Source organism: Onychostoma macrolepis, chromosome 07 (assembly GCF_012432095.1).
Source record: "Onychostoma macrolepis isolate SWU-2019 chromosome 07, ASM1243209v1, whole genome shotgun sequence".
Classification (NCBI taxonomy): domain Eukaryota; kingdom Metazoa; phylum Chordata; class Actinopteri; order Cypriniformes; family Cyprinidae; genus Onychostoma; species Onychostoma macrolepis.
Window position 1 is genome coordinate 18,368,551 of NC_081161.1, and position 23,427 is coordinate 18,391,977.

At 35.6% G+C, this 23,427-nt stretch overlaps 3 protein-coding genes across 7 annotated transcripts in view; 1 reads left to right on the forward strand and 2 right to left on the reverse strand.

Moving 5' to 3' along the window:
• The window catches only part of tubgcp4 (tubulin gamma complex component 4), an 8,376-nt gene extending 1,430 nt beyond the window's left edge, over positions 1 to 6,946 (reverse strand). Inside the window, exons 1-14 of the mRNA XM_058781357.1 lie at positions 6,814 to 6,946; positions 6,364 to 6,492; positions 6,168 to 6,290; positions 6,018 to 6,071; positions 4,500 to 4,556; positions 4,323 to 4,402; positions 4,018 to 4,219; positions 2,006 to 2,171; positions 1,807 to 1,931; positions 887 to 937; positions 708 to 813; positions 505 to 612; positions 273 to 417; positions 7 to 184 (exon numbers count right to left, since the gene is read on the reverse strand). Coding sequence (XP_058637340.1) covers positions 7 to 184; positions 273 to 417; positions 505 to 612; positions 708 to 813; positions 887 to 937; positions 1,807 to 1,931; positions 2,006 to 2,171; positions 4,018 to 4,219; positions 4,323 to 4,402; positions 4,500 to 4,556; positions 6,018 to 6,071; positions 6,168 to 6,290; positions 6,364 to 6,492; positions 6,814 to 6,891 — 1,602 coding nt within the window. The 5' untranslated portion in view covers positions 6,892 to 6,946. The remainder of the gene's footprint in view (positions 1 to 6; positions 185 to 272; positions 418 to 504; positions 613 to 707; positions 814 to 886; positions 938 to 1,806; positions 1,932 to 2,005; positions 2,172 to 4,017; positions 4,220 to 4,322; positions 4,403 to 4,499; positions 4,557 to 6,017; positions 6,072 to 6,167; positions 6,291 to 6,363; positions 6,493 to 6,813) is intronic.
• A 67-nt stretch (positions 6,947 to 7,013) lies between these two features.
• Positions 7,014 to 12,706, forward strand: cdkn2aip (CDKN2A interacting protein). The gene is made up of 4 exons (XM_058781358.1): positions 7,014 to 7,145; positions 7,613 to 7,859; positions 10,222 to 10,343; positions 11,080 to 12,706. Exons 2-4 carry the CDS (start codon positions 7,615 to 7,617, stop codon positions 11,649 to 11,651), a joined length of 939 nt encoding a protein of 312 aa, XP_058637341.1. The 5' UTR covers positions 7,014 to 7,145; positions 7,613 to 7,614; the 3' UTR covers positions 11,652 to 12,706.
• Positions 12,707 to 14,992: 2,286 nt separating this feature from the next.
• cart3 (cocaine- and amphetamine-regulated transcript 3) lies at positions 14,993 to 20,411 on the reverse strand. 5 transcript variants are annotated; one of them, XM_058782291.1, is made up of 5 exons: positions 20,359 to 20,411; positions 18,654 to 18,759; positions 15,655 to 15,998; positions 15,466 to 15,549; positions 14,994 to 15,316 (listed from the first exon to the last, which is right to left on the reverse strand). In XM_058782291.1, exons 3-5 carry the CDS (start codon positions 15,814 to 15,816, stop codon positions 15,209 to 15,211), a joined length of 354 nt encoding a protein of 117 aa, XP_058638274.1. In that variant the 5' UTR covers positions 15,817 to 15,998; positions 18,654 to 18,759; positions 20,359 to 20,411; the 3' UTR covers positions 14,994 to 15,208. The 5 variants fall into 5 exon arrangements, with proteins under 5 accessions (XP_058638278.1, XP_058638274.1, XP_058638273.1 ...); XM_058782290.1 differs by having other exon boundaries at positions 15,655 to 16,035; XM_058782292.1 differs by lacking the exon at positions 20,359 to 20,411 and having other exon boundaries at positions 15,655 to 18,267; positions 18,693 to 18,759.
• Between the last annotated feature and the right edge of the window lie 3,016 nt (positions 20,412 to 23,427).

Consider the following 23,427-nt stretch of genomic DNA (forward strand, 5'->3'; position numbering starts at 1 on the left):
TGTAACCTGAAGGTAATACTGAAGGTTGTCCACTAGGAAGGCCATGTGGTTGCGGAGTCTCCATTTAACGGCATCCGTCTGGTTTGATTTGAGATGTTTGCGCTGCATCTGCAAGGCCCAGCAGTGCTGCAGCTCAGACTGGACTCGACGCACACTCAGCAGGTAACGGAACACTACGTTATACCTAAATCAAGAAAGGGTTCACTTCATATAAGCTGCTGTGCTGGTGTTCATACTGTTTATTAAATTGCTAATATAAAACGAAGACCTACTTCTCCAACACAGCAGGAGTGAAAAGAATATGCAGGGGCCATTGAACCTTGTAAGCCAATCCCAGCGCTGCCCAGCCAGTAGGCGGAGCCTCACGAGGAGAAGTCTCCTGTGGTGGTGTGGTGCCCTCTCGATTCCCAGAAGCCTCTGCAAGCATAATTATCCAATTCTGTGAAGTATTTAATATGTGGAAAGGGTTGGTGAAGGATAAAAATGCTATTCAGCATGCAACACCTTTGCTTTCTTTCCCCTGGTAGTCTATGGTGAGATGCAGGAGGGGCAAAAGATTGTCATCATCTAGCAGCACTTTATGAGCTGCTTGCTGAAATGCCACATTGACATCTGAAACAAATGGAGTAAATTCAGAGTAATTATGAAGAGGAAAGAAGAATTTGAAGAGGGTGACTTCATGGTTTATAAGAAAAGTCTCTTAATACCATGTTCAGTAACGGCAGAAGGTGGAGTTTTCAGCATATGTTGAGCAAGGTCAATGAAGACCTGGTACAGTTCACCTCGCCCCAACAAGTAGAAGTCCTTTATGATCTAAAACAACAACGTTGTGAAAGCAAAAGTGCACCAGCAAAAGCATGTCATCAACAAACTGCTCTTTATTTACCTTCAGCTGTCCCAAAAGATCCGATTCTTCAACCATCAAAGTCCATAAGTGCTGCAGGAAAAAAAAAAAAAAAAAAAGAGACACAAACACCATTGCATCTAGACTTCTGGTCGTGCTGTTAGTGTGGGTGAATCTCATGAAAACATGCTCATATTTTAGCTTGAAAAAAGTATATACATTTCCACAAAAATTCCTTTACATTTAAATTTTTTCCATGATCTTTTTTTGAGACTTTATTCATTTCCATGGGCTTTCCAGTAGTGAAATCAGAATTCGATTTATTCCTGACATTTCCACATTTTCCATGACTGTGGAAGCCCTGCCATTGATCTTATCTTTTAAATTCTCATTACCAATATAATATTTCAAAACATTTTAAATTGTTTTTGTTAACACTTTTCAATAAGGTTCCATATGCTCACATTAAACATTAAAGCATTTATTAATATTTGTTCATGTTAATTTATTCAATTATCAAGGAAAAAAATACTATGGAAGTCGATGGCTACCATGAACTGTTTGGTTACCAACATTCTTCAAAATATCTTCTTTTGTGTTCAACAGAGGAAAGCAACTCATACAGGTTTGGAAGTGGAGGGGTTAGGTGTTAGGTTTTTGGGTGAACTATCCCTTTAATACATTATTAAAATCAAACGTTTCATCTATTAATACTGTTCAATGAATCTGAGCTAACAAGACCTAAAAGTGAACAGTTGTATTTTTTTTACAAACTAATGTTAACAAAGATTAATAAATGCTGTAAATAAATATTAATGTTAACTAAAGGGACCTTATTGTAAAGTGTCTTCTTTCCTTTTTTTCACATTAAAGTAATATGAATAGGGGACACAATGTTTGAGATGTTTGAGACATGTTTCGTGGGATTCACCTTTGAATACTAATTGAGTTACGGGACAAACCTCAGCAACGGTGCTCCGAATGCCATCCACAAGATTCTCAAAGTCCACCAGACTAAAGAGAGGCTGCTGTTTGAGTCTGTGGAGCTCTGCTGCAAACAAGTCCTCCTGGTGTTTCAGTATAGACCCTGAGCAACCACATGAGGGCAGCGTTACGAAACGAAACCATCACAACACACCTGAACAACGCTCTTCCACTCACCAGCTCGGGATGGGCTCTGGTTGTGATTTTCAAACATTTGCACCGACTCCCCAACAAAGAGGATTTTTTCAGCTACTCGAACAGGTATGTATGAGGGAAGCATCTCCACACGCAAGGAGAACTGCTGCAGGGATGGAGCGAGCATGTTCTCTTCCTCAATCAGTCTCTATAGAGGAACAGTAATGAACAGAAGACCATTTAAACCTAGAAAATGGATAAATTATGATAATAATTCACAGCCAGTGACTGCAGTAAACTGCCAAATTTTAATGAATGTACAAGCAGACAGAGTTTGGCTGTTTAGCATTGTCTGCTTTCTCGGTTGATGGCCATTCAAAGGCAGCTGTGTATTTATTTACTTTTTTATGCATGTATTTATTTTGCTTTCAGAAAAAGTATGTTGATGAATTTATGGAATTTATAATGTTAATTATAGTTGTTTTGTTATTATATGTTTTACTGTTATTTTTTTGTAAAAAAAAAACCAAACAAATATTATTAAAGAAAACTGAATATAAAGTAAAATAAATAAAATTACATTGCTGAGATAAAAACTGATCATTATAGTAGAAGTTTTGCTAGGGACCAATTTATTTTTGGAGGCATTCTGAAAGTGTAAATTGGTTTTATTTCATATATTTTTAGGCCTTGAAAACTTCAGCATTTGTTATGAACTTTAAACAAATCAGCAATATTTTTCATCCAGAAAAAGGTTGTTGGTGAATTTATGAAGTTAGATTATGGTTGTATAATTTATAGGGTTTTTTTTTAGGAGATTTTTTTTTTTAAATGAAATAAGATAATATAATACATTTATTTATTTTAAAAAAGCACTGCCAAGAGAAAATACATCTTTGTGTTACAGCTATTGAAAATATTCACAGGGCAAGTGAAAAATTTAAACTACTGGGCTGGTTGAGAAAAAAAAAAAAAAAAAACTTTATTGTTGAGCCTTGGACCTCCTTGTTTACATATTACACACAAACACACATAAAACATTTATACATTAGGAGACAATGGCTGCATTTACACTGCAGGTCTTGATGACCAATTCCGATTTTGTGACTATATCCGATTTTTTGGACGACGTGCTTACATTTCTTTTAAAAGTGACCCGTATCCGATGTGTGCATTTTACACTGCACTTGGTGAAACAAGCCAAAAATAGCATATGACATCACAAATCAATTTGAATAGTACATTGAGTTTAATTTATTGACACGGAATTCATATAGAAACGTTTTTAATGCAATAGTTACATCTATACATCAAAATAATTATATATCCTAGTACAATTCTTCAGGACAGTGATGTACGCAGCTCCGCTGAAAGCTTGCGAGTGGAATAATACTCAGGTGGTAGAAGCATGTCACATCGTCTGTGTTTTTTTTAGTAATTAAAACCAAATGCGTTCATCAGTGATTGTATATCAAAGGCAGGGATATGTTTGTGTGCATTTTATTTTGTGATTTCAATGGAACGAACGGGACTGAAGCGCTCGTCCGTGCACGAGCCGTAACTGATAACAGCAGCAACAAGCACTCAGCGTGATTTCAAAAGCAACACATTTCAGTGTCAAATCGCCTTTTATTTAACACAAACGAACGAAATTAATACTCTGCTACTCAACTAAAGATGTTTCATTTTTTACAGGTTTTTTGTACCGTGAAATGTTTAAAAAAAACTCACTTTTCAATGATGTAGGAGTCGCATTTACAGGGGAAGATCCGATTTGTCCGCTTACACGGCAGGCGCAAATGCACGTATCTGATTCAGATCTGATTTATTTCCACATATGAATGAGGCCTGAAACCGATCGGAGAATATCGGAATCCATGTGATTTTTTCCTGCTTACACGGTCGTGGGCCATATCCGATCTGTGCCACATGGGAGGAAAAAATCGGAATTGGGTCACTTGAACCATGCAGTGTAAATGCGGCCTAAGAAACCACTCCAGACACATGACGCAGCCTGCCCTGAAACACCGAACTTTAGATATTTAGTCGCTCACCAAATCCTGGAGTTCACGGAGCTGTTTTCCACTCAGCCCTCCGATACCCAGGTCCTCCTCCTCTTCCTCCTGTGCAGCTGCGGCTCCGCCCGCGCTGGGGCCCTGCTTGACAAAGAACTCCTCACTCTGATCCAGCAGCAACCCGTGCAGCATCCACGCAGCCAGCTGCTTATACATCACACCATGGCAGACTGCAAGAATCCTGCAAAACAGACACTACCATTAGAGCAGTAAAAATAGAATTCTGTCTTACGTTCGACTGCCGCGTGCATTAGGGGTTTTTAGTTGGGTTTTTGAGAGCTCACTTCTCTAAGGCCATCCTGACAGGAGGCAGTCCTCCACAGCTGTGCTTGTATACAGTCTCTAGGATCTGGCAGCCATGAATCTGTTGAAACAAGAAAGTTTCAGAAAGGTTATTATTTTCAACCATGCACTCTTCTAATCATTTACTGCAAACCAGTGGCACCCGTCAAGCTACCGACCTTCTGAGACTTGATTGTCTCCACAACAACCATCACAGAGGGGAAGAGAAGCTGAAACTAAACAGAATAAATTGCAAGTTAGTCATATACAGAGGGGTTGAAAAATCTGAGACTTACACTGCCATTTAAAAGTTTGGGATCAGTAAAGATTTTTAATGTTCAAATAAGTTTATATATTAGGCTATATATTATTGCAATTCAAAATAACAGTTTTCTATTTTAATATACTTTATTATATTAACAAATATAATTTGTTCCTGTGATCAAAGCTGAATGTTAAGCATCGTTACTTAAGTCTTTAGTGTCACATGATCCTTCAGAAATAATTCTAAATTGCTGATTTATAATCAATGTTGGAAACAGTTGTGCTACTTAATATTTTTTGGGACCTGCGAGACTTTTTTCAGGATTCTTTTATAAATAAAAAGTTAAAAAAAGAACAGTGTTTATTCAAAATAGAAGTTTTGTGTTAAAATATACACTACTATTCAAAAGTTTGGGGTCAGTAATTTTTTTTTCTTTTTTCAAAATTATATTTTTATTCAGCAAGGATGTGTTAAATGGATAAAAAGTGATACTAGTAAAGACTTATATAGTTAGAATAGAAAAGATTTCTATTTTTCTAACTTTTTATTCATCAAAAAAAAAATCAAAGAGAAAACATAGTCGCAGGTTCCAAAAAAGAATAAGAATTAAGCAGCACAACAGTTTAAACACTGATAATAAATCAGCATATTAGAATGACTTCTGAAGGATCATGTGACACTGGAGACTGGATTAATGATGCTGATGAAATTCAGCACTACGTCACAGAAATAAACTATATTTTAAATTATATTAATAAAATAAACCAATATTAGAAACTGCAATAATATGTCACAGTATTACTGTTTTGTTCTGTATTTTTGATCAAATAACTACAGCCTTGATGAGCATAACAGACTCCATTAAAAAGCTGACTGATACCAAATTTTGAATGGCAGTGAATAGCAAAATGATATAAATTAAATGAATATTCTTAAAATAATATACAACCATATTATACACACTACTGTTCACACTACTGTATATTGATTAAATATACAGTAAGAACATAATATTGTGAAATATTATTACAATTTAAAATAACCGTTTTCTATTTTAATATTTTTTAAAACATTTTTTTCCTGTGATGGCAAAGCTGCAGTCATCATCCCAGTCTTCAGTGAAGTCATAAAAAAAACAAAAAACATTCTAATATGCTGATTTGACTCTAGAAATATTTCTTATTATTATCAATGTTGAAAACAGTTGAGCTGCTTTACAGTATTTTGGAAACCGTGGTATTTAAAAAAATAACATCATTATAAATGTCTTTAGTGTGACTTTTGATCAATTTAATGCATACTTGCTGAATAAAAGCATTAATTTCTTAAAAGAATTACTGGTCCCAAACTTTTAAACAGTAGGGTAAATAGATCAATTAGATAATTCAGTGGAATGGATGTATAGGTGAAACTTATAAACAGTTTGATTTACCTGTTCCAGCATGTAGTTTACATGAGAAATGGAGAGGTGTGGATCACCAAGAAACTGTAGGGAAAATTTTAAGTTTTTAAATATTTAAAATGTTTAATATAATCTTAAAATTTGGCCATAAAAGCACCGTAAGGACTTCAAATGTAAAACCTCTTTTTCAAGGTCCAATAAAGCCTGCCGATAGGGCTGCAGCATAGAGTTGAGCCCAGTGCAGAACGCCCGCAGGTAAATGCCATGAAGCCCAGTCTGACTCGGCTGACTGGAGTAATGCTCCTGTGAGACACGAAGAAGACTTGATCTGATCACGTCCTTCACACACAATGCATGCAGAATACACTCAGATTACCTGTTGGTGGACATGACCCGTGTGTTGCTCTATGAACTCTGTGAAGCGCACATAGTCAGTGCCCATTTTACAGAGCCGGTTGAGGACACTGGTTTCACTGGGGTGGAGGAACGGAAGGTCCTGGGACACCTGTGGTCAGCAACACTTGATTCTCATTATACTGACATACCACCACTAACATAGTACCACAGTATTATTTTCATGGACATGGTGTTTTTTTTAAGATATCAGTTTTTGGGCATGCGCCTTGGTAATACCTTTGTTATATCATGGTATTCAAAAATAAATCTACATATAAGTGTATTAATACAATAAAAGTACTGCATGTTAGATAAACATTATTGTCGTACTTCCGTACAGCCATAATTGCAATTTATCTAGTCTATTATACAGGTATACACACAAACATTATTAGGTCCATCACTGACAGAGTAACGTTACACACAAGACCTGCAATCCATTCCGTTTATTCCAGGTAAATATCGTCCCAGGATATCCACTCAGGGCCAGCAGCAGCTCATGGATCATTTTATCAGTGCTGTTAGTCAGATAGCGTATCCAAATGAAACACACGATAATACAAATACAGGTAAGTGCTCATCATTAATATTTTTCGCACCGCCAAAACCCGGTCGCATGTTGATGACGCAGATCCCGAGCGCGACAGCGGAAGTGCTCAGCCAGCTCCACTTCACTCACATTTAATATCATATATATATATATATATATATATTTACCACATACAGCTGATGAGGACTCATCTGCAGAGAATATATTTAGAGGTAAACAGGAGCTACTTTCTCTTAACGATCTGTTGTGGAGTTTTTTGTGTGATTTGTTTCATTTAACGTTATTTTACATATTTTGATTGCACTTATAGCGACTGATTGGGCTCAGTGAAGTTGAGATTAGAGTTATGTAAATCCCTGCGGGGTGAGCAAAGTGGTAATTTTAATGCAGTACTAAAATGCTTTGGTAATTATAACGTGATAACTTATCTGTTCGAACTCGAATGAAAACAAGCCTAAACTGCAATTAACTCAGCACTGGGAGCTCTAATGTAAAATTAAAATACATACATATGTTTGTGTAAACTGTTCAGTCTGCGGCATTAATATCTTGCCTACTGCTGTTGAACTGTTTGTTTGTCTGTCGCTGGGAAACATGTATAGAATTACAGCCCTCAGGCCCTAAACCTCTTTTTTATGGACTTCTCAAACTAACTTTTGATTGTTTTGCATGTTTGTAGTGATGGCGGCGGAGAGAGGAGGAGATATCGTCTCTGAGTTTCTCAGTCAGAATCCACACCTGGAGAACTGGGTTGAATCTTTAAGAGGAGCCTGTGAGACAAACAAACAGTGGCATGCTAGAAGAGAGTTTGTCCTGCGCAATATGGAGGTCTTTACTACCATCCAACCTGGGATCCCAAGTTCTAGTTTGGACAAACTTCTGTCTCTGTCCATGGTTTGGGCCAACCACGTGTTTTTGGGCTGTCGGTAATTGACTTTTTTTTTGATTTTTTTTTCTTTTTTACAAGCACAAAATGCATTTCTAATTTCAGATTGTTAGTGGGTCAATTAATCTATTTATTTTGAAAGTTTGGGGTCAGTAAGTTTATTAATTTTTAAAAAAAAGAAATCAATACTTTATTCAGCAAAAACACATTAAATATTTTATAATGATACAAAATATTTCTGTTTCAATTTAATACTCTAATGTTTTTTTCACAGTTTACAACTGTTTTCAACATTGATAGTAAAAATGAGAAGTAATGGCTGCTGAAAAATCAGCTTTGTCATCACAGGATTAAAGTAAATGTTAAAATATATTGAAATATAAAGTTATTTTAAATTCGTCATAGTTTTTCTCAATCTTTCAGTGATCAAATGAATGTAGCCTTGGTGACAATGAGAGACTTCTTTAAAACATTATTAAAAAATCTTTCTGACCCCACACTTTTGAAAGGTAGTGTACAATGCATACAGAAAATGATTTGAATACACTTTTATTTTAATGTCTAGTATTAAAGTTAATATTGTAGTATCACTGATTCTTGAGAAGTGGGACAAAACAGGGTGCCATATTAAAAAATAAAACCTTGTACTCAGACAAATGAAACTACATTTATGTATCTTACATGTACTTAGATACTGAGCTATGCTTTGATTCAACTTTTCTCTTTTTTTATGAAAATGTGCTTTTTACCTTGCCATCACTTATTTTGCAATCAAGCAATTAAGATGTTTGTAACATTTCAAAACACATTCTCGTGTTAGCAGACAGATTACATTTTCACATGTGACCAACAATCCCTCAACAAATATAAAATATAATGAAATATTATCAAAATATTCATCTGATGGAGGTGACAGTTGACTATCAAATACATTGAATTAATCAATTACTGTATTAAAACAAATACAACAAACAGTGAGTATGTTATTGTTTATAAAGCTTTTATTCAAGATTCACATTTAAGTAGTTTGATATTTCATTGGAACACAAATGATCTATTTTCTCTCATCTCACAACAGTATGTCTGCTGTGCATCTACTATGGTAACAAGGTAACTTTTGAAAACAGTTATATGAACAAATAAAACAGTTGTTACCTCTATCCATTTACATTCACCATTTTCACATTTAAACATCTTAACAAATGATCCAAAAATGATCAGAACACATATTTTCAGTATACAAACAAACTGTATTATGAATAGATATGTTTCATCCAGTGTTATGTGTTCCCTCAACCCTAACTCTGCTAGAAGTGATGACCATCAATCCACAAAAGCAATATATGCTGTCATGTCACATATTTAGTATTTACACATTAGAAAAATTTAACTCTATTTTATATTTAATATAATTAAAAATGACTTGAAACCTACAAAAATATGATGACTTCACGTTGAATATCAACTCGCCATCATTGGCCCGTCACTGACGGTGTTGACAAATTTGGCATTTCTTTCACAAAACAAATGGAGAAATATAGATAGAACCTGATTCAGGAGAATAAAATTATCTAAACATTTCAAATAATTTCCTCAGAAATTGGAAGATGGTGTTGACATATCATGGTTGTGACACAGTCTGACATTGATGTACTCTGCAGAGGTGGAATGCGGCAAGGGGGTCCTTTAGAGTGACAGCTGCCCCTGATATGCCCTGATTTTATTACATTTTAATGACTGTCTGACAGTGTTGACAAAATGTGGGGACACAACTTTGAAATCTTTTGAAAAGCGCATGTGTCATTGGAAAACAACCTTACTTTGATATGAGATATTAAGTGTTACTTTTCATAAAACAAGCTCTTTTTCATTATTAAATAATTTCTATGCATTTTATAGCATATGAATGATTGAACCCTTTTCTTCTCTTTTTGATGTAGTGAGAAGACAATAAGTATCATAGATTCTATATAATAATGATCAAATTAAATTGAAGGGGATAATTGTTTGAAATACATTCTATTATTTATCCCTCATAACATTTTTAAACCTAATAGCAATTACAATTGCTGGACATGTTTTGTCCCATGTCTCAAGAATCAGTGGTATTACAAATCAATGTGGATGTTTTTTGGAGTCCCATGAAATAGAAAACTGTCCTGATATCATAATAAAGATTAAACAAATGAAGTACTAGTTTGACACAATCTTTTATTATTTTTGGGGAAAAGCGGTTAGTTTTATTTGTTATTAGTATATTAATATTTGAAAAATGTTCATCAAATAATAGTCACACCACACTTCGGATACTTTTCTTGGCACATGTTTTAGACTAGATTTAAATAAAAAGATTTTTCCTTTTTTACTGAGAACTCTCTTATTTGTCACTGACCCTAATGCAGGTATCCACAGCCTGTAATGGACAAGGTAAATGAGATGGCAGAAGGAATCACTGTGATTGAGGCCCCTGTGCGAAAGACACGAGATGAAATCATGGGAAAAACAAAAAGACCTGCAGTTTCAGGTAAGTGGACTATCTTTAATGTGTGTCAATACACACCACTGTTCATACATTTGGGGTTCGTAAGCCTTTTGTAATGCTTTTAAAATATCTTAATCAAAAATACAGTAAAAAAAAAAAATAATAATTATGAAATATTATTACAATTTAAAATAACTGTTTTCCAGTCTAATATATTTTAAAATGTAATTTATTCGTGTGATGGTAAAACTTAATTTTCAGCAGCCATTACTCCAGTCTTCAGTTTTGCATGATCCTTCAGAAATCATTCTAATAGGCTGCCTTGTTGCTCAAAAAAACATTTATTATTATTATCAATGTTGAAAACAGGGACAGAGCAAAAACAAAAGACAACAGATAAAGCATCAATCATCACATCCATATACTGTATATATATTAAATAGATCTATCAAAAACAAAACATTAAAACAACATTATCATACTAAGATTGGCACCTGAGCCATTTTTTCAGTGCCTTCTTAAAACCTCCTAAACTTCTAATCATTTTTAGATTTGAGATTTTTCACATTTAAGATGCTGCTTAATATATTTGTGGAAGCTGTGATATTTCAAAAGAATAGCATTTATTCGAAATGTAGATATTTTTTTAACGATCTGACTCTTTTGATCTGTTTAATGTGTCCTTGCTGAATAAAAGTCTTTCAAAAAGGGTCAGTAAGATTTTATTGTAGTAATACAGAATGATTTGACCACTGATCTCTTTAACTATATTTTGCAGCAGTGGAAGCTGATTACCAGAGTAAGAAGGCTAAACCCAATGATACAGATGTTAAAGCTCATGCGAAGAGCGTTGGGCATCCAGCTGCCAGTGCTCTGAAATCGGGCCCTCCGCCGGGGGCTCCTGCAGAACACCAGCCCTTTTTTAATCGACTCTATAAGGCAGTTGCTTGGAAGCTTGTGTCTGCTGGTGGCTTTGGCCCCAACCTGGAACACTTTGAAATCTTGCGCAGTTGTGTGGAGTCATGCAAGGCCAGTCTTACCTGTGTGTTTGTTCCACTCAAAGACATTCCTGACCTGCCTACGGGACGTACCCAGAAAGAAGGACAGGTTTGTGAACTGCGCTGCTGCACCGTCTACATGGGTACGGGCTACGGCCGTGATGAGGTTGCCGCCAGAGCAATGGCGTCCAAAGAAGCTCTCAAAGTGTTTCAAGGGCAAAAAGTGACAGTGAAAGTTTGCCGCCGCAGATTCAGAGGACAAGACGCTGACGATTTGGTTCTGCTGGATGAACAGTCCAGGAACCAGGTTTTCCCTCCAGCTCTCAGCTACCCCTTTCAGGAAGACCAGTAGAGCTTCATTCTGCCGCGGTGATATAAAGTTGTAGATTCAGTTGTGGCAACCATGAAGATGTTTTTCACTGCAGTTCCAAAGAGTTTCATTTGTTCCGATTTCAGTTATTCTCATTCAGAATGTCACTATGGGGGAAGACTGGGAGGTTTATAGTTGTTTGTAAAAGTGATTACGAAAAAAAGTAGTTTTGTGCCTTGTAAAATGCTTAAGCTGTTGCTTTAGAGTCTTGTTTGTGGTTTTGAGGTTTAGATGGTTTAGATCTTCATGGTTGTTGAACATCCATAACTGTGGATATAGTTCAGTCCGACCTTGAAAAATGTTTGTGGTTTCAAACGCTGCTATTTGAATTGAGAAAAAAAATGTCAATAACTTTTGTTTTATTTATTTCTAAAGCATTACATTGAGAATATACAGTGTGCAGTTGACAGTGGCTGGATTTGTCCATGTCCAATTAATAAATCTTGGATTAATACATGAATGATAACACGATTGTAATGGTTAGACTCAGTTTTGATTGTTAAAAGAAAAAATTACAGTAAATAATAGTACAGTCATAATAATACAGTAATGTTAGCTTGATATCTAAATTTCCTGACACTCTGTTTTTTAAATATTTTTCCCTTGCTTCACATGTATTGGACAGTTTTTCTTTATTAATACATGTCATAACCACTTTCTTGGTCATACACTGTTGATAATGTTGTTGCTGTTGTTGTGGACCTTTGGGCAGATTCTTTGAATGTCCAGTGTAAAATGTTCAAGCAGAAGCGTATCAATGAAGTGTAAGTGTTTGGTTAAATGTATCTCAGTCTATGATTCAGAAATTGCTAGCTTTACTTGGGGTTTAACTGGGGTTATTTTCTGATTTCATAAGATGTGACATGTTCATCTATCCGTACATCTTTTGTTTGGTTTGGTAGTGACATTTTAAAAATAAAAAATCTTGAATCTCTAGAAATCTCAAACTTGATGGGAAGGTTCATAATTAGACACTATATGGCACAATTGCTTTTGAGTTCATAACTCTGTGACTAAGGGCTATAATCAAAAGATTCTAGATTTACAGTTTACCTCTGGGGATTTTTCTGTGATTTTGAAATGAAAAACTCTTCCAAGGCTTTTGGTTTGATTCACGTGAAACTCGGCACACATCATCCCAAGACCCTTGTGACAAAAATAAATAAAAATACAATTTATTTTTATTTATTAAACGTTGCGATGAAGTCAGTTAAAACAGTTTGGAATTCCCAATTTTCATTAACTGACCTTAAGATAAATACTTCTGGAATGAAAATGTAAACGTTTAACATATGTTTCGATCACAGTTTTATAGAGGTTTTTTTTCTCTTTCAGTCTAACAGAAAGAGGGAGTGATTTCCTTGAAGTCAGTTGTCTATTTTGACAACAGTATATATTGCTGTAACAGACATTTCAAGTTACAGACTCAAGATGGACTTTGCTGTAAAAATTAGATCCAAAGGCACATTATGGTTGGTCCCTAGTGATTTGCAGCTATAACTGAAAATATTTTTTTTTTGTTAAAACACTTAATTTTTTTTGTGTGGACCATTTCTATTTATTCACTATTAACTACAATTTTTGCCTCAGTTAACTCCTAATTACTGCTTATTGATAGTTAGTAAGGTAGTTGTTAAATTTAGGTATGGGGAAAGGAATATAGAACATGCTCTTGCAGAACAAGGCATTAATTTGTGCTTTATAAGTACAAATAAACAGCCAATATGCTAGTATGCATGCTAATAAACAACTAGTTAATATTGAGAATTAAAACGAACTAAAGTGTTAACAGCTTTTCTTTTGCAGAATTTAATCTGCCTCCAATTATAATACATGGTTTACATATTTGTTGGCTTTATTTGATCAATTCCCATTTACAGGGCATAAAATGTTCATTCTCAAAGGGCTGTTTTTGTAAACACTAAAGGGATATCATTAGATTCGGACTAAATGTGTGTTATTGTGTATCAATTATTTGGATATATTCCCTATCAGCCATATTAATTTGAGTATGACAGTGGTTATGTAATCTAATTTTTTAAATGTCTTATAAAAGAACAGATCTGATTATTACCTAAAGCAAATGTCAGTTTTATTACACATCACATACAGCTTTACTCATATTTACACCACATAATCAATTTGCTTCCTCTCCAGCAACCCGAATGCAATTACACAATCAAATGAATAACTTTGAATGATGAAAAATCATTATGATATCTGAATATTAAATGGCTTGAGGGTGCTCAATGGTTTGACTGGTGTTATATAAAATTGGACCCATCAACTGTTATTTTTATGCAGAGATGTGTTTGACCTGTTTCTCAAAATGCCAGCAAGACGCATATTTCCCATCGTTCTCCACTCCTCTTCTGCTGACAATCTGTAAAATGTTAACAATTGTAAATGAACCTAACAAGGAGTGAAAGCGCCCATTTAAGTGCCAGCTGTGATTGACATTTGAGGGAATTTGGGTGTGTTTTCTGCTTGGCTGCAAGCTGGACTCATCCTCTCAGGCAGAGCTAATCATGGGACAGCCTGTACTAACTGTGCACTTTTCCTCATTCTCTCCTATGAGTCATAGGCTTTTTTGTAATACAGAAATGTCACATATTTTGAACCCTTGTTATAACTATGCTGTTGAAATCATGCATGCGGATTGAAAGAGATGTGTGAGACAAATTGAAGAAAATAACAAGGAACTGAAAACTTTTATAAAACACATTCTCTGAAACTCGATTGTTGTAATGATGGAGTTTCAGGGAATGTGTTTTATTAAAGACGTAACCTTGATTTTCCATTTCTTTTATTTATCTTAAATGTCACACATCTCATTCCAGATACTAAGAATAGATTAAATACACAAATTCGACATTGTTTTCTTCTTGATGTCTTGTAATATCTAAATGAACAATGTAAACATCTTTTTGTATATTCATATAATTATGTATTTGTTTTGCAACCAGCAATAGCAGTATGTTTATCATAATGTCCATCAGTGAATAAATGTTACAATAACTTGTTAGATTATTTTAACATTTTACAATGTTTAGTAATTTATATTTCATTTTTAATTTTCATTTACTTGATTTTAACTCAATTTTCTTCATCTGTAGTGCTTCAAAGTGGTTGAAAAAGTCCAAATTATTATTTTTATTATTATTATTTTAACTGCAGGTCGCCAGTATGATATCACTAGAAGATAGCAATCAAACTTAAGCTTTTTTTTTTTATTATTAAACCTTTTATTTTTTGTAAGTTGCTTTTTTACAGTGCAGAATGTTTTGTTTATACGCCACCACAAAACATTTATTATAGGCTACTAACTAGAGGAAACACACAGACTGCCTTAGAAAACAAAAGTCCACACAGTTTATTCAGGTTTAAATACACATCAAGAGCAGCAAATAATTAAACAATCTTTCAAATTCATCTGTTCTTCTCATTGCACTTCATAATCATAAAAATAGAAATCACATAATGTATAAATATCTGCAAGATCATGTGTATATTTCCAATTCACAATCCGTTTTTTATCTTTACAAACATTTCAGCAAAAAGTAATTGCAAAACGCTCCACGTGGACAGTCGCACATTTTGCCGATTCTTGATCCTTTCCTGATGGCGCATTGCTCCCCAACGTCGCACTGATGTGAAAACAAAGCGTAAACGTTAAAGAAATCATTGTCAGCGTTTTGTTACTAGTAAATGTAAATGGTAAATGTGTGATTTTAATCTTAAATATCAAATAGCGAAAGACAAAAATCTCATAAAACTCCTGATTTGTGCTACTCACTGTAGGAACGCGCCCAAACTTCTTTTCCCAAAGTGAGATGCGTTTACTCTGCAGTTTCTCCAGAACGTCGTGTAAAGCCCCGAGCTGTGAACATGTTCAGGTATTTAATGCAAGTAAGTATCATTAAAATCGTTTTAAAGAAGGGAACATCATTTTCTTTCTATGCGTCGAGAGTTACGCAATACTTACGAGCTGCTTTTCGTTGGTCAGATTCGGGTCCTTTGGGTAAAACTCCCTCAAAGCTCTCGTTTCTAAGTCGGATTCGTTGTCAAAGTCCATTTCAGCACCCTGAATGCAGGACACCAGCACAGCGCATGCCATCGCTGTGGTCCAGAGTTTGGAGCTCTCCATGGTCACAGCCAAGACGCGTCCTCTGCACTGAGATTCAAGTGAACACTCGCTTCCCGCGGTCCAATCACCTTATATCTGCTCCGCTGACACACCACTCACTTCGCTCCTTCTTTTGCTCCACCTTACACATTGATTTTTGTCCATGCGTAATAAGGACTCCGACGATGACTCATTGCGTAAAGCTGGCGAGTTTATGTCCAAAACAAGACAGAAAGACGTCTGAGGGGAGGAAAACAAGCCTTATGCTGGAAATGTTTACAAAGTATTATATGATTTTGTTTTTTGATTGTTTAAGCATGATTTTTTAATTGATTTTTTAGTCAAGTTGGATACATAAAAAGCAGTATGAAACAGATTTCAGATCCACTTTGGAAAAGGGAAGATGGGGCTAGTTATAACACTGTTTACATCAGGTTTATTTTTGTAAATTACTTTATATATAGGAAAATATTGGAGGAAAGAAGAGACAGTTATTCAAACATTAAACAATTAAAAGTGCCCAAAACCAGTTAGAACCAGCCAACAGACTGGGAGAAAATATATATGACTGAATCTGGTTTAAACTGGGTATTTTAAACGCAAAACAATAAATAAAACAGCAAAATTTGACATTTGAAACATCACTTTTTGCCCAACCTGCAATTTATAAAAATAATGTTGTTCAGAGGACATATTTTTTATAAGTTTCAGTTAAAATCTTGAGCTTTACTAATGTGATTTTACTGTGTTCGCTTGTTACCCAACAGCTTTAGTAAAGTATTATGGTAATATGGTAAATTAGTAAAGAATTAGAACAAAAACTAAAATAAAAATCCCCATGTGACAACTTACCCCACTCTTTCTTTTATGGATGACATTAATGTAGCTATTTTGAACATATTTTAAAAATTCCAATGACAAATTATTTGAAAGAGGCCCACTTTATCTGTATTCACTTAACAAAAACAGTGCATTTAAGTTTAGCATGACCATAACACTTATTTTTAGTAATGGAAGAATGTACACATTTGTGATAAAGATGGTGAAGCTTAAGTGTCCCTCTACCAGCTGTCCTGCTTGCATTCATCTCAGGTTTGTCAGCAATTTGTGTAGCAGGCACAGCCTTTATTGAAAAAGGAACATCAGTAGTTTGCCAAAAAGAAAACCTGCAAAACAAGCTAAATTTTTTAGCTTGTTTAAAGTTGTAAACAACATTATTATTGCTCAATTAAAAAAAAAAAAAAAAATCTGTACATGAAAGGTTTATGGGATGAGCGATGCACTAAAATCCAGTTCAGAATCCAGATGAGGCTTGATCAGAACTGCAAGAGTCACACCCTCCAACACATGTGCAGTGCAAAAGTATTATAATTCATGAATGTGCTCTGTCAGAATGTAGTCAGTCTTGACATGGATGTGTCATTATGAATGCACAACATATGTTAGACAAAATAAAAAATGCTATTTTTCTTATATCCAAAGTCCTGTACACAAGAATGGAGTTAGTTAATATATTTTCAATGGCCAACTAATTCATTTAGAAGTGGCTGCTATAAAAGATGCTTGTCCGTTTTTGTTGATTAATCCTATTCTAGGCACAGAATGTGTTATTTTGTTGTTTCCTGCTGATTAATGCAAAGCCAAGCCTCGCTTTGATCCAGTCTTAGTTGCTTCATGAGGATCTTTTGTCGGTTAGAGGCAGGAATCAAACCAGGTCCGTCAGACTGCTCTGTGGGCTGCATGAGTCATATCATTCCAATTACCACATGTATTATTGCCTGTCAGAAACTTTTCCCTCAGCACGGTTACCTGTTTATTAATACGACCACTGTCGGGGTAGTTTTGCTCACCACTCATGTCAAATGAGCTCTATTTTCATCTTCTTCCAAGAAAAATTATTCAATTTTGTGCAGGAAGATAGTTCATATGCATAAGGACGCATGTCAATGGTTTAACACCAGCAAAACATTTCACTTTTCACGGTCATTATTCGCATAACATTTCTCCACACTGCTAAAATAAGGTCCTGAGGGTGTCATTCCTGTCAAAACAGTGTAGACCATTTTTGAAAAGATGATTACTGGATAGGACAGGATTGCCACAGGGTGTCAAATCCAGACCAAGTGTGAGAATGGCTGAAAGGAACATAACCTAAAATACACACTGGCAGTTGCGGTAAACTTCTCATAAGCATTGCTGCTGTTGTGCAGGCAGACTTCATTCACAATTTGACTTGACAGTTTGTAAATGGTAGTTTGCTGTAATCTTTCAGTGTGGCGGAGGTTTGCCACCCTCTAATAAGGTTTGGCTCTGATTTAAGTTGAGGAAATAACATATCTTCTGCCAAACAGCCACAACAAAGGAAGTCTGACATCTTTTAATAATAAACTCTCACCTTTAAGTTCCCATTAAGATTATTGGCCTCTAGAAACAAACTTCCCGAGCCACTGAAGGAGGTTGTTTGTATACGCACTGCAGTGAAGGAGAAGATGGGTTTTGTCCTTTGAAGTCAAATCTCAAAGATGATGCAGGAGTGTTGTGTGGGAGAGATCGGAATTCATTATCTTCCTGACTTATCTAAGTATTCTTCCAAACTCTAAGATCCTAGCACATTTGTTTTGGTTCAAAGATGTTTGTTTTCTCCTTTGGCTGACATGTCGATGACCTCCCACCCTTTTTCTACCTTATGAATCCTCCTGAGAGAGTCAAATTACTTGAGCCGGAAAGACCCTGCGTTGGAATTGATTTTGTGTGGGTGTGTGATTTCCCTCTTCCCTCAGGTGATCAAGTTAAGTGCATTACGGCCTTATTGCCTCTCTAATGTTGAAAAATGATAAGTGAATTAAGACATGACGTACTTGTGTCACATCAGCTTGGTGGATTCAAGACACATTTACCAATCATGAAGGTTCATTCATGACTCTCCAGCCAGTCATCAGCAGTGTTGTTAGGATGATCTAAGTGCTTAAAAATAGAAAAAGGAATAAAAAATAGTATTATAAACTATGTAATAACATAAATCTGTGCATTAATAAGAGTTTTCTGCAGGTTATCATCAGTAGGTGGCGACAAGTGTTTATATAAGTAAATCATTGAATCGCTCATTCAACCAATTCATTCAAAACGCTGATTTAATCAGGAATGATAGAATTAATTGGGCCTATTTCAGGCTAAGTCTATCCCACCATTCATCACATTCAGGAACTCGTGCCCCAAAATATTGAGATTTCTAGTGTAAATCGGTAATTTGGCAATAACACGTATTGAACAGAAACGTAAAGAGTTGCACATTGTATTGGTGCAGAGATGAGTATGTGTCTTTTCAACCCATTCTCACTCCCAAGGCGTCAAAACTGAAGCATGGTCAAACGCCTTTCGCATCACTATGAAGACGCCAAAAGTGCCCCTAGGCGTCAGTATATGACCAAATAGGATCTCCATTGCTTTCAACAGTGTTGGGCAAGCTACTTGGAAAATGTAGTAAGCTAAGCTAACAGTTACTCTTCTTTAAATGAAGCTTAACTACACTAAAGCTACAGCCCTGAGAAATGTAGCAAGCTAAGCTACGGCAACATGGCAAAAGTAGTTTACTACATCCAAGCTATTTAAAAAAAAAAATCTTAAATTATATTGAACCAACATCATACCAAGTCAATGCTCTCTCAGTGATCAATAAAACTGTCAGTCAAGCTGATAGACAGGCATCAGTTTAATTGTTTATTCACCAGCTGTTCCAAGCCAATTTGGCAACATAATCAGTATCAAATACAGGGCCGGATTGACCTCAAATTGTGACATAGGCAAAATAAATTTTTGCTGTCGGCCGAAAACCTCCTATTGGTAGTTGGTATTGTGGCTTTATTGTATGCAGATACATTTATATAAATGGTAATACTTCACAATAAGGTTCAGTAGTTAACATTAGTTAACTAGTGTAGTTAACATGAACTAAGAATGAACAATACTTCTGCAGCATTTATCTTAATGTTAATTTCAACATTTACTAACGCATTATTAAAATCAAAAGTTAACATTTGTTAATGCACTGTGAACTAACATGAACTACCAACGAACGACTGTATTTTCATTAACTAACATTAACAAAGATTAATAAATACTGTAACAAATGTATTTTAATGAAATCGTATTGTATAGTGTTACCATATAGATTTTTAGGCCTACAGATAGGCTCTGTTTATTTGCATCGTTGCATGTGTCATTAGATATTAATATAAACATTTCACCAAAATCAAGCTCAAATACGAAGCTTTTGACCAGCGAATGGTTTTTTTCTTTTTCTTTCCTGACTCGTGTCCTGTTTTCCCGTTTTCTGTCATTATGTGGGCGTTCAGTTTTTTCTGTTATTTGGCCAAAGTATCATATTATGAAAGATTCAGCGCTTCGCACGAGCTATTTGACTGTGACTCGACAACAAATGCTAGAGAAACTCTTCTCCGCTCCTCAAACAAACAAACAAACAAACAAAAAAGCATTAGCCTTTATAAATAGTGTTTTTGAGTAAAGAAACCGCTGTACTTATTCAATCAACAGTTCTTTATTTACCTTCAGACTGCAAACAAGCTGAGATGCTCTAAACTGCGCGTGACGAATGAGGCGGGAGGAATAATGAGGTTTGACTGACAGTTTGAGGAGCCAATGGCGTTACGAGGTTTAGTGTCTGTGGCGTCACTTACTGATCCAGGATCAGTGATCCGTAGCAGTTTTATTTCTGATTTGAGCTCGAGTTTCAGAATGCATTCTTTGGAAATTGTAACGTTAGCTTTTGTTGACGCTACCGCGCTACTTGATCAAAAAAAGAGCTTAACTACCGAAAAGCTATTTGATTTATTATATAATAATATAATTAATTTATCAAAAATTAAATTAATAATATTTAATTATTATATTAATTTTATCAAATCTATTTGATTCAGAAAGCAGTGACGCTACCGACACGCTACTGAGAAATGTAGTTAAACTAGTAGCGTCACTACTTGTAGCGACGCTACTGCCCATCACTGGCTTTCAATTGCTTGCTTTATGCGTCAGGTCAAGACGCTCATGGAAAATGACAACACGTTCTCCTCCGTTGTTTTCAGTTGTTTGTCTTAGTTTAATGGTTTGCATGCATTTGTAAAAAAATAGAAATAATTTTATATACATTTATACTTTTATTGGAGGATCAGCCTCTCACAAATCAAATGTTTTGCCTCGGAAGACTTGGAATATTAATATTTTTTTAATAAATTATGACGGTAGTTGTATCTGCCTGTTATATCTTGTGTTTTATTGACAAATGGTAGGTTTAGGGGCAGGGGTTGGGTTACGTGCTCATAAATGTGTAAATAATGTAATATAAATAAAACTGTTGTGGCTGTTTACATTGAAAAATCACACCCCAACATATATGCAATAATGGCAATGTTATTACCCAATATATAATTTAATTATGACGATAAAATTCCCAGTATGGCGTCGGCATATTGACGCTAAGGGTTTCCTATTTAAAGCAACGGAGGACCCTGCAAGTCGAAAAATTACGCTAAGGGGTACCTTGAGCGTCAAAAAGCGACGCCAAGTGCTCCTGACCAAGCTTCAATATGTGACGAGTTGGGTGCGAGAATGGGTTGGTCTTTTGTACATAAAGTACTTCAATGTCCTAACTGAACTATTGCCTAATCCTGGCTTAACCTAAGCCCTGTCTGTGAAACCAGGCCTTAGAGGTCAGACATTTTAAAGTATTAAAAATCTAAATATCTAAATAAAGCTCTGTAAAAACTTTGAACTATGATGTAAGTAGGTCCCACTGGATATTCAAAGGCTGTAAGTACATTTACAATCTTAAAAATCTCACCCTAATGTCGTTCCAAATCCATAAGTCCCTCATTCATCTTCAAAACACTAATCAATTTAATTTGGATGAAATTTGAAAGCTTTCTGACCCTGCACAGACAGGAACAGAACTACCACATTCAAGGCACAGAAACGTAGTAAGAATTTCATTAAAATTGTCCATGTGACATCAGTGGTTCAACCAAAACATTATGAAGCTACGAAAATACTTTTTGTGCGCAAAGAAATAAAATTATCGTAGCTTCATAAAATTACTGTTGAACCACTATTTTACCTATGTCCTTACTACGTTTCTGGGCAACAAAACATTTCAATATCTTAATTTGTGTTCCGAAGATGAGCGAAGGTCTTATGGGTTTGGAATGACATGAGGGTTTTGTAATTAATAACAGAATTTAAGGGTGAACTAACCCTTTAATGCCCACTTGAATATACAGGAAATGGTAGACAACTGGTCAAGTGCAAAGACCGCAAGTGTAAGTATTGTGTTAGGCCCTGTCTTTATGAGTGAGTCATTGAATCATTCCCTCAACAAGTCATTCAAAAACACAGATTCTTTCAATAACGAAAAACCACTGTATAACTACTTTGTTGGTGAAGCAAAACTAGACGATGTGTTCTGTCTAAAATGTAAGTTACTCAATATTAAACTCTTCTTCGTTGAACTGTATAAAACTAAAATCACACTCGCTACTCATGCTAAGGCAATCAGAGCTGTGATTAAATTCAGAAGAATATTCCTTAATCAAATCTGGCTTACAAAGGATAATAAAAAACATGCAGTTTTAGTGCTTCAGCATAACAACAGGGGGCTCGATAACCGAGAGAGACTGTCAATTACTCGGCGGGCTGTAACGCTTTACCACAGCGCCAGAGGTCCCTTGTTAGTGCCAGACCCTCATTTGTCAGTGCACAACACAGACTCCCCATTATGCCATGGGGAGGGAGTCAACACTCAGACCCAAAACACAAGCCAAACAGTCGCGCTTCAGACAGCCTTTAGATCCTAAAAGCCCAAAATGGAGCTGATAAATGCGACTCAAGTCAGCTAATCAAGCTGTGAAGTGGCCAGTGGGTAATATTTGATGTCAGCGTGGTGAGAGACACCGAATCAGGTCACTTCATTGTGCAGCAAAGATTATCTCATGTGTCAGTGACGGCCACAGTCCAGTCCGCTGATTGCGTCAGTCATTAGGCTAACAGCAGAAGCTTTGCCTGTTAGTGTGTTTCCTTAATAGATGCATCCATCAATGTCCTGTGCATCCTACAAGACAATTCAATCAAGATCAGTCAAAGAAGAGTGCTGTCATGTACTCAGGATTAGAATCACTATGGCTATTATTACGCAAGCTGTTATAGCAGCAAGAGCCTATTTGTACTGGAACTGACCTGTCTCACCTCTATCAGAAATATTCTCTAGAGAGCAAATGAGATGGTCAAGCACAAAGCAAAATAGCAATTCAAGTGTTTCAGGGTCTGGATGAGGCAAAATGATAAATAAGAGCCAAACAAGAGGAGCAGATGTGAACGAGCTTGTTTGATTGCAAAGTCTGTATTCGGCCTGTCATACCTAAGGAGAAGATTAAAGGGAAAAAGTACACGGAACAAAGCAAAGGGTACGATACGCTTCTTTAAATAACACTGTGCAACGTTCTGTTCCTGCAGGTTTGGTAGGGGATCTGGAGCTCATATGTAATCATCTGTCTTTTAATAATTTTTTCATGTTTTCTGTCTAAGTTGATGAATAATTAAACCCTTCCATTTACATCTTTGCTTCTG